General features: G+C 37.3%; 1 protein-coding gene across 2 annotated transcripts; it reads right to left on the bottom strand.

The window, feature by feature from the left end:
• Positions 1 to 893: 893 nt before the first annotated feature.
• On the bottom strand, positions 894 to 10,757 carry LOC149019115 (P-loop containing nucleoside triphosphate hydrolases superfamily protein). 2 transcript variants are annotated; one of them, XM_089153184.1, is made up of 5 exons: positions 10,474 to 10,757; positions 10,209 to 10,349; positions 4,109 to 4,191; positions 1,925 to 3,680; positions 894 to 1,796 (listed from the first exon to the last, which is right to left on the bottom strand). In XM_089153184.1, exons 3-4 carry the CDS (start codon positions 4,161 to 4,163, stop codon positions 2,140 to 2,142), a joined length of 1,596 nt encoding a protein of 531 aa, XP_089009310.1. In that variant the 5' UTR covers positions 4,164 to 4,191; positions 10,209 to 10,349; positions 10,474 to 10,757; the 3' UTR covers positions 894 to 1,796; positions 1,925 to 2,139. The 2 variants fall into 2 exon arrangements, with proteins under 2 accessions (XP_089009310.1, XP_089009309.1); XM_089153183.1 differs by having other exon boundaries at positions 4,109 to 4,215.
• Between the last annotated feature and the right edge of the window lie 4,170 nt (positions 10,758 to 14,927).

Below are 14,927 nucleotides of genomic sequence, written 5' to 3' on the forward strand. Positions count from 1 at the left end.
CTTAAATATAATATTGGATACGTGTTGCTCGCCTATAAAGAAATGAATAATCTAAAAAATCACAAATCAAGCGGGGCTGTGTAGCCCAACTTTTTCATTAGGTGGCATGGCTTCAGGTTTACTGCACCCTAAGTTGAGTCAACCTCTATTAGACCCTTTTTTTTTCTTTCTTTTTGATTTATATATATATATATATACTAGTAATGACATGTGCAGATGCACGTCACTATATTTCAATTTAGGAAAGTAACTTAATTTTTATAAAGTTAAGTTAACAATGAGTAACGAAATTAATCATCCTAATGAAGAATATATTTTCAAAATACCATTTGAAGTTCATATAAAGAGAGGTCTACATGTTTTGGGTTGGAGTGAAGGGATTTTTATTTGTGGCAGGAAAGGGGGAGATGAGAGAAAGGAGAAAGTATTAATAATTAGAATAAAATTTATAAACGTAAAGTATTCAACTCTCAGAGAGTTGGGAGAATTAAGGTTCGCCAGAATCTACTTTCACATATCTTGACTACATTTTTAAGAATTTAAATATATGATGGGACCATCAGAGAGTTAACTCCTACGTGGAAGCGTTGGTCTTTTGCCAAATGAGCCACCCGTTGAAATTGCCACATACAAAGAAGTAAGTAGTTGCTATATATCTAGGAGAAAAAATTGCTACTTCGGCTTTTATGCGATTCTGGTGAACTTCAACAAAGGCATTGCAAGTTTCTGGCAGATGTGCTTCAAGTACATCATCTTCACTTTCCTCTACCAATTGTTGTGAGGTCCTCATTGTTGGGTTTTCAAGCAACAACAAATATTCTTAGCAAGGACTTTAGGACTTTGATTTCTAAAGGTGCCAAAGTAGAATTCTGTGATCTACATTCTCTCTTCCCAGCATCAAGTGAACAATTTGGGTATCAATGAAATGAGTACTTAAAAGATAGAATCAAACTTTGATTAATATATATCCTACCTTTTTAGCTACTTTGGTTAATATATACTTAAAAAGTGGATTCTGTGCCAAGTTGGGAATTTTGGCACAGAATCGTTGCCATACAACCACTACATGAACCCGTTTCAGGTATGGTTGTTTATGAGTCGTTTTCCTCCCATTTTCCTGCCGTTCTCCCTTGGGGAAATATTGAAATTGATGTAACAGTGTCCAACTCTTCGTGTACTTTGTCTTCTTCGATGCAAATCCTGGTTAAAAACTTACAGCCAATAATGTCTGATTGCTTGAAAAGTACCTAATAAAAGATACTTCACGTAAAACATGATAATCCATGTGATTGAAGAACCCAGATCCCTGAGGTGGAACATTAACACAAAATAGTCGAAGGACATCACACACGGCTCTGGTCCATAAGATGGAAATGAATACAAAACATAAAATAAGATCTTTTATAATTTTGGGATTCTGTTTACTGGTAAGCAACACTTTTACTATGGTGATGCTTGCCTAGTCTTTCCTTACATGGACATCCCCAAGTAGCAAAAAGTGAAGGATAAAACTTTGTTGCGATATGAGAAAGAATAGGTATCTTACATTCCCAAGCTGATAAATACATGTACTTCCATGATGGCCAAGTAGGTTTCCTCTGCTAAATGTTTATATTCCCATCGGTCATCAGTTTTCTCTATGCAATTTCAATGTTTGATTTAGTCTTCTGCTGTAACATATAATTGGGAAAGGGGCTGAGCCGTTGCTGTAACATCCACACCAAACGTCGGCTTTGATCATGGTGCAACCGTCTTGAAAATTGTCCGCAACCCATCAACAGTACCTAAATCAGGATCTGGCAAGAGACCAAATGATCAGACATGGCCAATGCAAAAGTAGGAATAAATGATCATTTGCAACTCTTCAAGGACATCATTTTAGGTTAAAATACAAATACACAAAGTTACATTATTGGAGCTAAACCTGCAAGTGCTGACAGAAAACCGACGCCCCACATGCTGTATCATCGACTACCATCCCAAGTGCAGACTTCCCAGTTTGCCACAATTTTTGGATCTACGTGAGTCATCCTTCAGGAGAAGTCATGAACTATTTTGCCCGGTTAGGGATGCCATTTCTTCAGAGACATGCCGGTCATCCCAACAATATGGCGGGCAGCCATTTTATATGCTTCACCTTCAACGACCATGCTTTCGTTTTCTCTGGCCCTTACCAACAGAGTGAGGAGCCATTGTGTATCTTGAATTAGCAAGCTCACGAGGAACAGCAGCTCCTGATGATCTCAACATTTCAACAAATTCCTGGAAAATATTTTTGTTCTCCTCATTAACTAATACAATTGCTGTTCCCTCCTCACCCAATCTAGATGCCCTACCAATCTGATGAACATACTCTTTAATGGAATTGGGCACGTCGAACACAATCACTTGCTTCACCCCCAATAGATCCACACCTCGTCCAAGAACACCCGTGGACACAACCACAGAAACCTCTCCTGTTAAGAACAACCTCAAACTCTCCCTCCTCTCCTTCATGGGCTTCTCTCCATGGATCGATAAAGCTTTAATCCCAGTCATGACCGTAATTGCTTCGGACAGGAGATCAGCACCGAGCCTCGAACTCACAAACACTATAACAGGAGGCCTGAAATGTTGCTTGCTCATCAATATCTCAAAAAGCTTCTGCTTCTTATGTTTTGACTCAACCCAGATAACAATCTGCTTCACACAACTGTTGGGCCTGTTTGGCTTCCCGGCAGACACAAGAATCAAATCTTTTGCCATTGAGTTTGCCATCTTCTCAACCTCTGGTGGGATTGTTGCTGAGAACATCAATATCTGTGGCTGAAGAAGAGCCTGAAAAATTTGCATTACCTGATCCCGAAAGCCCCTCTCAAGCATGCAATCAACCTCATCCAAAACCAGAACTGATACCTCATCAAGTTCAAAATCATGTTCGGTCAAAAGATCAATTAGCCTGCCAGGAGTTCCAACAATCAACTCCACCCCTTTCTGAATGCGGTAAATTTGTCCAGCCATGGGATCACCACCAACTACAAGTGCAGTTTTAAAGGGAAGACCCTTCCCTAACAGCTTAGCTAGTTCCTCTACCTGTACACAAAGCTCTCTGGTTGGTGCCAGAACTAAAGCTAATGGCTTTTTCTGATCTGATGGGTGTTCCAAGCGATAATTTGCACAGCGAGAAACTACAGGAACTAGAAAGGATGCTGTTTTACCAGAACCTGTATCAGCTGAAATGAGTAAGTTTTTGCCAATCAAAGCAGCTGGAATGGCTTGCATTTGGACAGGTGTTGGTATTTCATAACCAGCTGCTTCTAAATTCTGCTGGAGTTTTGGAGGAAGACTGCAGGAAGAAAATGACAGAATAGGTGGTGGAACAAATTCTCCCTTGACTCGGATATCAATCCTCCTCCTCAAATTTTCAATCTGGTTGCTGGTCAAGCTCTCAGAATCTGATTTCTGGTTATCTCTAACGTAAAAGCACTCATCTGTGACAGGAACTCTTACAGGAGTTGAAACACATACTGGCTTTCTGGAGTTGGCAAGTCTAGCAAGGAGGATCTGCTTGCATTCCATGCTGCATATATCATCATCAGTCTCATCACATATATACTCACCATAGCGGCCACAAATAACACAGGAAGGCTCCCCTGGTAGGGCTTCTCTCTGCTTCCAACTCCTCTCCTTAATAGGACTTCCTGAGAAACAGACCAAGAAAGATCAATATAATAAATTGTACTTTTATAATAACAAATGAAGAATCGAGTAACAGAAATATGTGTGGCATAATCTAAGAATGAATCTGCTCATTCTTCACTAGGAAAATGAAGGTCTACTGCTAAGGCACAAATGATGAATTACCTCTTTATTTATTTTATTTTACTCTTTTTAAAAAAATATGAGATTTTAAATAAAAATCATTCTTATCAATATTCCTATTTTAACTAATTACAACTTTCAGTTACCTTAAGATTCTCCCTATTCAGTTCACTATCTCTACTTGTCTTTACCTACCTTCCCCTATAAAGCAGAAGCTAATGCTTCAGAAGTATTCTATAACAAGACAATGCCAGACTCAACTTTGAGAGATTTTTGGGAGCAAAAGTCCAATAGTTCAAGTTCTTACCAGTGACATCACCAGCATTCTTTAAGTCCTGTTTGTTATCCTCCTCTTCTTCCATGCTCCAAAGTTTGTATTTGTCAAAAAGGCTGAGCAGTCACTAGAAAATTAGTCTACATTCATCCAAAAAAAAAATTTAAATTAGAATACCACCATCGTCAAAGGACCTCAACAACAGATGATCAATAAAACACAAGCAACATCACTAGAACTTTATACTGGGTAGGGGAAAAAGAGGGGGGGGGGGGCATGCAAAGAAGGATGCGTAAGAACATTTGAGAGGTTAACAGCATTATATTCATTATTTAAGACATTCGATCATTAGTTTCTAGAAATGAGCAGCAAAACACAGTCCAACAAAGCCTAAATAGGAATTGCCTTGTCCAAGGAAGGAAAATAGCATGATAATAAGACCAGATCACTACATGTAGATTCATCATGAAGCAGCTGGGGGATACAGGCCACAGAAGTAGATACCCACGATACCCTTTGATGTAAACTCCAAACAACCTCCCAACAAAAGCCACAAGAAGCCATAGCCACCACCAAGCTTTTGCACATCCCTTGGGGGTATTTTGGTCTTTTTCTTAAAATTTAACATCTTTTAGTCTTATCTAGTTGATTCTTTCTGATTGAAATAATCCTAACTGATTTATTAGCAGTCTTTTATAATTTCAGATTGTAATTTACAATTAGGAGTTTGAGTTCAAGGCTAAGTTCTAGATCTTTCTAGAAGTAGAACTCCCTAGTACTGAGTTCAAATTGGAGTCTTTATTATTGGCTATTAATTCAAAACCCAGAGATGTAACAGATCATTTTTTTTAATGAACAAAATTGCTAAGAATTTCTAGCCAAGGAAGTATCAAGTAGGGTTCCATTGAGAGGAACTCTGCAGCATCTTTGAGAGCCCTCATCTTGATTGATTCTTGATCAGCAACTGCAGCAGCAAATCATCTTCCTTTTCTCCTTCAAGAACAGCAAGTAAGTGCCAATTCCCACCTCCATACCTTGCCCTAACCCATCCCCTAGCTCTCATCTTCTTCCCTTAACCCTGCGACAACCTTCTGGAAATTCCTTTTGCTCTAATTTCAAGAAACACCAGTCCCTTCATTCTAAGACGTAACCCTCTTTAAGGAACAGCCTTCCCCATCCCTTGCAAAAAGCAGCCCCATCGCACCCCTGGAAACTCTAGCATTGATCCCTAACCCTGCACAACCCTAACCATAAGTTGGAAAATTCAAGATCAGTCAGGACTGGAAAAAAAAAAAAGGGGGGGGGGGGGAAGAAAGATTCAAGCAGTGAACACCTGGACAGCAGTTTCCCTCGAATCCCCTTCAACCCTAGGTCTAGTCTAACATCCTAAACCCTAGCCACAAGCCAAACCCTAATTCCCCATTGCTGCAAGCCATAAAACCCTAAAAATTGCTGCTAATCATCCACATCAGTAATATTAGCCTTTCCCTTCAATGGTTTACATCACCCTTGTGACACTCTTCCTCAAATGAAAAGATGGAAACCAAAGCCAACACACTCAATACATGAGAAGAATGAAGAAGAAACAGAAGTCTAAAGTAGGGACAAGAAGAAATTGAAGTCCAAACAAGGGAAATGAGAGGAGACCCTGATTCAACTTCCACATACCATTGCAGTAAATTGATTCAAAACTTCAACATTGATGCAATTATTTGAACATAGATCAAATAAAATTAGAAACTCAAACATCCCAGAGTTGCATAAAGAGTCTCAAGGCCTGACACCGAAGATACTATTAATGCAAAAGTCGAAAAGGATAAAGTAAATGGATCTTTTTATCCTTTAGCAATGGAAAGTATTTTGAATCCTAGAGTTTATCAACGATGCTGAAATGAGGGGTTGGAGGTTTAGTTGAAAAGGCTAACAGAGATTTGAGTGCCAAAGCAAGTGAAATAGTTCTATCATTCAGATTTAGTTTAATAAATAAAAGGTAAAGCTAATAGAATGAATCAAAATTGTCTCACAATCAAGTGTTTCCAAAGCCAAAACTGTACCTTGACAAGAGACTACGAAACTGGGTTCCCTTCTTTCCCCTTTCTTTACCTGGGTTGTGATTTAGATGGGGAAAAACGACAAATAGCCTGGTTGCGTTTGGTTGGTCTCAGTAAGAAGAACCAGAGTCATAAGGAATTCGATGACCAAGAAAGGGAAAACAAATTGAGACATAAAGAAAAGTTCTAAGTATTATAAAACAGCTAGAATCAAGAAGTTAGAAACCATCAGAGACAGAGAGACGTACCTGCAGACTAAGGCTCCCTTTGGTATCATTTTCATTTTCAGTTTTGGTCTATTTACTAGAAATCAATAATGAAAACCATTTTTAATCAAAACATAGAAAAAGCTTGGTACCCCCATTAATTGCAATAGGCTAAAGAATATAAAAACCGACTGGCAGCTATCTAGTATAAATCAATTTTATGCAATGGTTGTTCTATCTCTCAAGACCATAGGAGAAGTCTGCCGAGACGGTCCTACCCCATACCGTCTTTGTATCACCAACTTCCTCCCCAATCCCTACAGGCTTACACCATACATTCCATCCACTCTACCCTATCCAATCATCTTTCTACCTCTTTGTATCCCTTCCTCAACTTCCTATCAATTTCTGGAGCACAATTTTTTTCTTTCTTTTTTCCATTTTTGGTGTACAATAAAAGCATCTAGCACCGCCGTTGAAATTTTCTCTTTTGCGGCAGGATAGAGATGCTCCAGTATAATCGGCATCTTCAATTAACAGTGACAAACAACGAGCACAGAGCAGCGGGAGAAAGAGAGCCATGACCTAATTGCTTACACTGAAGTGTATTTTCTCCATAGAAACTTTCCTATGTAGCATAAGAATGAAATGAAGGAAATAAACAGATGACCAAACCCATAGTTTATCACTCAAAAAGTGTTTCCGCATACAACGCATCAAATTGTCCATTCACAAATATCTTTAACTAGAGGAAGATCAGTAACACAAGCATAACAAGTTGATCATAATTGGTAGTACTAGGAGGGTTTGATAAAGAGAATAGAAGGAGAAGGGTTCATGAGGAAGCCTTCGTTGTCGCCTGTGATAGAAGTGATACTGTGAATGACTCCAAAACCCCATTTCCCGAACTTCAGATTCCTCACATATAGGTGAAGATACCAATGCCTAGAAGTGGAAACTCTAAAATGATCGCATACTAACCTGAAATTGTGCTTCAATTTACCCTTGATCGGTTGCAGAGAGACGAAATAGACGAGAGAGAGTCACAAATCGTCGAGAGAGACCACAGAGAGGGGAGAATATTGGGGCACGATTGAAAAATATAAAGGAATTTACGTCGATAACCCTCGTATAAACCTCTTTTATACCCTGCCTTTTTACCAGAATTGCTTTGTGTTAGAGAAGCTCCACTACACAAAAATTATGTGCCAAACATCTGGTTCAACACACTATTACGGAATCAGAAAATTACTTTTAGACCGATTTACCATACATATTTTGGTGACTTTTGTGCCAAACTGGCCCAAAATACTATTTTTAGGCCAATCTACGTTACATAATTTTGGCAACTTCTGTGCCAAACTGGAAAATGGCAAACTGGGTAAATGACACAGAATTAGTGGTTGTATGGCAACCATTCTGTGCCAAAATTCCCACTTCAGCACAAAATCCACTTTTTATGCTTCTGTGCTGAAGTGGGCAAATTTGGCACAAAATCGTTGCCATAATCTTGTATGGTTGGACACAGATGGGCACGTTTCTCTGGCCCAACTTGGCACAAAATTTTGTATAGTATATACGACTTCTGTGCCAAAATGGGCACATTTTTTTAATAAAATATTTAAAAAGATAAATATAAAATAATTAAAAATAAGTAAATATGCTGGTTCAATTCATACATAGATGCTTACATAAAATCAAGTGAGATTATAATGTTTTCAAGTGATTAGTGGGAGTCTCGCTCTTGCTGCCAATTCATTTGCAATTTGAAGTCATGCTAAGAAAATCAAAAATAAAAACTTCAGGGATTAGTTTTATAAATCTAAGAAGAGAAGGAAGGATGGAAGAAAAGGAAAACCCAAATGATCCAAGATATACAGGGTGGAAGCCTGGAAGAAGGTGGGACCCCCTGTTTCTCAGTCTTCAAATGCATAAACACTCATTTTTACCTGCTTTTTATTATTTTTCATTTTCTAACATTTGGAAGTGGTTTGACCTGTTGTGTGAGTTCTTGGAGTAGTTTTTCCCCTACTCTGTTTGAGAATTGGACTTTCTAGGTAAATATATATAATCTGTTTACAAGAACTAAGGGGTGGTGAGTTAATAAAACTTGCAATCATGGAAATAGATTTGTCTCCGGTGAAGTTGGTTAGAATAAATCTGTGATATATATAGGTTCAAACTCTGGCCATAAGTTTACCAAAAAAAAAAAACAACTCTTTGCACAGGTCCTTGGTTTCCACAATACTCTATTTGTTGTCATATTAAGATTGTAGATAAACCTACTGGTTATTCATAACTTCAAGCTTTACTTGATTCAAAAAACATTCAGTTAAAAATATCAAATGCATTTTAATAAAGAAAATTAGATATAAACTGAATTTAATTAACACAAGGTCAGGTAGGGCTGGACACGGTTTGCCCCAACTCTATAAACAATTAAAACAGAACCTACTCATTGGGTTGAAAAATCAGGTAAGGATTGGGATGGGTTTATGGTGAGTTCAGCCTGATAGGGTTTTATTAACATAACTTAATGATGGTTATTATAAGTGTTCTTCCTAAAATATAATTTCCTCAAGACTATATATATATGCCAACAGCAACAGAAATGGTCAACCAGATGTATATGCAGTTGAAAAATCAGTCACAACATTTAGTATTGTAATTGCCAACTTAGATGAACCAACATTGTAAAGAATTAGACGTGCATATATACATGATGCAAACTAGATTTATGAAACTAGATTTATTCTAACCAACTTGACCAGTAAAAGAAAATTCTCAAATTTTATGTGTTTGTTGGTGCTGCTGGCTTGATCAGTATTATTGAAGAAAATCTTTGAACAAAACTAAATTAGCTTGCAGCTTTTACATATAAGAAGCTCTTGGACTGCACCTATTATGAATGATACATATCCAGTAGATCCAAGGTTTTTCGTTTTAGAAAAAACAAAGGGAAAATTGGTAAAGAAACAATAAATTAATTTAGTCCAAGACTCTGAATTTATCAAACTAGATTTACAAGTTTATTTTACAGCCAAATGCATTAGATTGTCCCTTTCGTGTTACAATTCCTGACATGAGAAATAATATTAATAAACAAGAATTGAAAGTTGAAGTTGAGAACAAATCATTAACACTTGGCATTTAGCTTAACAGGACGGAGACTGTGCAAGCTGAGAAATAGTAGAGAACCCACAAGTGGCACAAATAGTTGACCTAAGAACTGTTAAATGGAAAATTCTTGTCTCTCGTATATCCTAATTAACCTCCTTCCCTCTCTCTCTCTCTCCCCCTTCTCTCTCCTCTCTCTCTTGCCCTCATTTCTGTTCTTAACAGCCTTAGTGATCAAAGATCAAACAACAGACAAAACGAGTTGTGATATTCAGATGGTAGGGTAAGAATCCACCAAAGGAAATGAAAAACCTATCTCAGAATAGTACCACGAATACACTGTCAGCAGATAAACATCAACAATTTTGTGACCTTCTAATACGCTGATTATGAATGCACAAAAGAAACCACTGACTAGGGCTCTCTAGCTTCAAAAATACAATGGCAAAACTAGAAACCCAAGTAAATAAACTGAGAAAAGTAGGAAGACTGCTGATTAGAGAATGAAAAGAGATGCTACAGCTTCTAGAAACACAACAGTTGTGACAGAAAAAGATTTTAGACTTTTTCCCTTGTTTGTTTCATGGCTTTCTGCTTCGGTTATGATTTGGTTCCATGTAAGTTCCATATGGGCTCTTAAGATTAGAAAACGACATAGGGTTGGCCATTAACAAGAGCTGGTAAAGCCTTTAGTAGCATAATTTCTGAAAGTTAAAATGCCTTATATTTGTGCAGAAATATATATAGTTAAGAAGATACCTGGTGGCAGCGGTAGTATACCACAGAAGAAGAAGAGTGTCAGTTGCAGAGAGCTTGCCAAGTTGAGTGAGATGAGAGAGACGAGACGAGGGACCTTGAGAGCAGAATCCAGAAAAACTCTTCGGTAGCCAAAAGCACGAACTACAGAGCAGAATCCACAATCAACACATATTAGTCGGACATCAGAACTCAAATGGGTAACCCTAATTTCACTGCAATCCAAAGATAAAATCTTGGGGGGAAAAATAAGTAGAGAAAAACATACCAGGGCGATATTGTTGAGAGACAAAGGAGGAGGGCAGTCAAGCTGCAAGGGCTCCTCTTCTCGCAAAACCCAACCCGACTTGATGCCCTTCTTCAACCTCCAATACAAAGCACGCAGACAAACCCGAGAGAGTCCAGCAACCCAGATCCTTGAGCCAGACGAGACAGAGCCAAAGACAGACGATAGAGCGGCAGAGAGAGAGCAGCAGAGAGACGAGAGAGAGAACTTATCGGCTCCGAGAGATGACCGTCGAGAGAGAATCAGATCGTCGAGAGACTTGGGAGATACGAGCAGAGCAAGGTTTAAAGTATCGGTATCGAGTATCGTATCCGTATCGAGTATCGTCGGTCTGGTGATTTTAAGCAAGGTTTAAAGTATCGGTATCGAGTATCATGTCGGTCTGGTGATTTTAAGAGACGTATCGTCCTGTATCGAATGTTGTATCGCGTTGACTAATGTATTTTAGTGTAATTTAATGGAGAGACGTATCAAGATTTATCGTATCGGTTGAATCAAATAAAGATACGTATCGGCTAGTATCCTATGGTATCGTGGGATACTTTAAACCTTGATTTTAAGAGACGTATCATCCTGTATTGAGTATTGTGTCGCTCTAGCTAATGTATTTTAGTGTAATTCAATGGAGAAGACGTATCGAGATCTATCATATCGGTTGGGTCAAATATGGATACGTATCGTATGGTATCGTATGGTATCGTGGGATACTTTAAACCTTGGATACGAGAGGTCGCTAGGAGCTTTTCGGGTCGCTAAGAGCTTTTCGGGTTATCGATCAAATTACATCGATAACCCTAAGTACAGTCAACAACAAGCTTGTGCCCCGCATTTCTTACAGAATTGCTTCAGTACCCAAGAATTGGAGCTTCTCTGGCATAAGAAAAAAGTGTGCCAAATGCCTAGTTTAGTACAGTTTTGCTGAACCAGCATAGAAAAGTTGAACCGGTTTACCATACCATGTTTTTGCTGACTTCTATGCCAGGCACCGAATAAGTGTGCCAGAATGGTTACCATACAACTCCTTAGTGCGCCATAATCATTGTCATACATATTGATTATGTGTCAAATTGGTACATTTGGCACATAATGCACTTTTTTATGCTTCTATGCCGAATTGGGCAAATTTAGCACAAAATTTGTCTTGAAATCTTGTATGGTTGGACACACATGACCACGTTTTTTTGATAAAATTGACACAGAATCTTATATGGTAGATACAAAATCAAGGTACAAAATGGCATTTTTTTAATAAAATAATTAAATAAGGTAAATACACATTAGTTGACAGAATATTTATGTCGCACATAGATATGAAAATTGAACAATCAATTGAACTTGAATTTGTTGTCATACTTGAGTTTTCTTGTAGTGCACTGTGATTATTTATGCAACAGGAGAACATATGAAAATTGAACATTACATTGAACTTGAATTTGTGGTCATATATGGTCTTATCCAGGGTTTTTAAGAACAGATTCAGGTCTGATGAATCGAAGATGAGCCCACTTCAATCCACTTCAAATCAGCCTCCAAACAACTTCACAGGGTTTTGCCCCATTCTAGGTTTTATAAGAATATCATTTTCTAGCAGTGTAGTCCATTGAAATTGATCGATTTAAACTTCACAATTGATCATTCAGCAGACCAACCAAAAGACCAAGGTGGAGAAGAACAAGAAAATGGAAAACACAAATCCAAAATGTCAACTTCACAAATTATTTGAACTCTATTGAACGTAAGCACAACCCCTGATTCAAATATAAAATTGGTATTTTGTTTTATACATTTTAGCTCCTATCTTGCCCTTTCTTTAGAGAGAAAAAAATATTTGCAAAATCAATGAATAAAGAATAATCTCATTTTCCAACACATAGGATAAATAACACTCACATATGTTTCCACATATAGCATATTCCAATTTACTTGCTATCAAGCTCAGATGGAAACATGAAGCTCTCTAGATTTGTGATTATATTGGGAGCTTTTATAATGGTTCTAGCCCATATTCCATATTTTCACTCACTAAAGCACATCAATCTCCTTTCCTTGATCCTTCATCTTACCTACAACATTTGTGCCATGGCTGCATTTGTCTCTATAGGTATACAACATAAAATTATTGAACAAAGAAACATATAAGAAATAACCAAAATTGAAGTTGTATTCACAACTTTGACAAGACAATAAGCTTTTAGACAGGAACAATTAAGAAATAACCAAAAGGATCACACCATTCAATTTCTAATATGAACATTACAGCTGCAGTCCAAAACCCTATTAATTAAACAGGTGGCCACGTTAAGCATTCTACCATTTGTACTAGCATAAATTTATAAAAGTCTTCATGCAAAGCTGTAGTGCACTCAATATTCTTCGGGCATGTCAAGCTTGATACAAATCCCATGGATTGCAAAGAACAGTGAACCAAATTCCTTCAACAACATGTTTAAACATGACAGTGACAAATCCCATGGATTGGAACTCGAAACATTTTAAAGAATCATCCATAGTTCACAGAAATCATTACATACCACTAACTGAAAGCCATTCAATAAAAAAAAAAAGAAAAAAAGCTTCCAATATCATGTCAATGACTGATAACTTGATTAGAAATTTCCACCATCAATATACCACAAGAAAGAAAAAAACACTGACAAAAAATATATCTCAAAACAGAATACCAGAACAATTGATTATAACCAACCACAAAAATAATTAAAAGAAATTACTGAGATGAGTTCATGCATTTCAAGCTAACAAACATTCCAAGAAGGCAATGCATCTCATATTAGATATAGGCCTGTTCTATACTTTCCTAAGTCTTAGGTAAGGAAGGCGGAAAGGGGTGTATATTTGGCCGACGGGAATCCAACGGAGATGGCCTACACTCAAGCCATTCCTAGACAAGATTAGCTAGAAAATATCCCACTGCTATAGAGAGTCAATTTGATAGCAGATTTCCTTGCCTCATTAGCAGCCAAACAACTAGAGAGATGGTGGGCTTTATCAGACATGAGATGGATAGGATAAAAAAAAAAAAAACAAAATTTAGGATATTTTATGACTGCCTAGAGATTTTTGGTTTGGATATACATGTAATTAAGGGAGCCCACTCCCTTGTTGATGGTAATGCCAAAGGTGGGGACGTGGATCTACTATTCTTCTATAGTTAATAAAAATGACCCTTAGCAGAAAGCAGATGCATTGTTTACCTTAAGAAGGGCTCCAAAAGGACTTACAGGTAACTGTAAAAATTTATGGTGAAAACATACAATTAGACCTTTCTTTTTCAAGAAATAAAAAATCATGTCTATATCTAAAATAGTAGCTGCTTTTGAAGAACCAACCAATAAGATACATTCAACATATTTTCCTATGCAAATATTGAGAGCAATTAAAATCTTGTTATAAAATAAAGATAATATATCAGAGACAAAGAAGAAAACTAGAACAAGATCAATCAGAAGTGATTCATTCAGTTGAGTGCATTACATATTTATAGTAGAAGGAACATCTATTCTGATATGGAAATACAATATATGATTCTTGCACACAATAAGATATTCTTGATATGGAAAGATAGATTACCGGCCAAGATAGAAGGTGCATGGAATGGAAATATTGACTGCCAACATTGTGTGTTGAGATCACTGTAATCTTCAATTAAGATGAGAATGTGAATCACCAAGATTGTATGCTGAGATGGTTGAGATCTTCAATTGGAAGTATTGTCTATTGGGGGGTGATGGATATCCATAATCAATATTATTTATAACAAATCTGATTTTCTTATGTAGTAGAGCTATGGAACCTAGTGTTGTATATGACCACTTTTGTAAATATTCACCTTGAATTCACTCTTTCAGGTTGGGTTGGAGGGGAGGAATTCAAGATAGTTTGCACAGTATCTGCTACTGATTCCGTATTTGACTCCAGGGAATTTAATTAAACCGATGACAAAAATATTTTGCCAAAATTCAATTATTAAGCTGATGCAAAGGAGAATGAGGAATATAAGCTTAACGTAGTAGCCTTCAAACTTAACTAGCAACTATGGCTCCATGTGATTCACTCATGCTTCCTTTAACGAACAAGCACAGAAAATAAAAACAAAGGAAGAATGAGGAAAAACCAACCTAAATCATTTGGTTGATCAGTAGACATGATCTTTCAATAAAGAGATAGATGAAAAAAAGATGTAAAGGGATTTATTCAACCTGCACTAAACGAAAGACAAGCGTGGAGAAGGATGAGGAAACATCCGAGGAAAAAATATAAATAAAAGGTGTCCCAATATGAGATGAACTACTACAATCAATACTATTTAATTCAAGAAATTCCCCAAATCAATCTGCAAGAGGAAGAATTAAAGACAAGAGGGGCTGTTAAGGGCTCGAGCAAAGCGAGAGGGGCTGTTAAGGGCTCGACTGAAAAGG

This window comes from Hakea prostrata, chromosome 4, assembly GCF_041222555.1.
Source record: "Hakea prostrata isolate BN-2017 chromosome 4, UWA_Hpros_2, whole genome shotgun sequence".
Taxonomy (NCBI): domain Eukaryota; kingdom Viridiplantae; phylum Streptophyta; class Magnoliopsida; order Proteales; family Proteaceae; genus Hakea; species Hakea prostrata.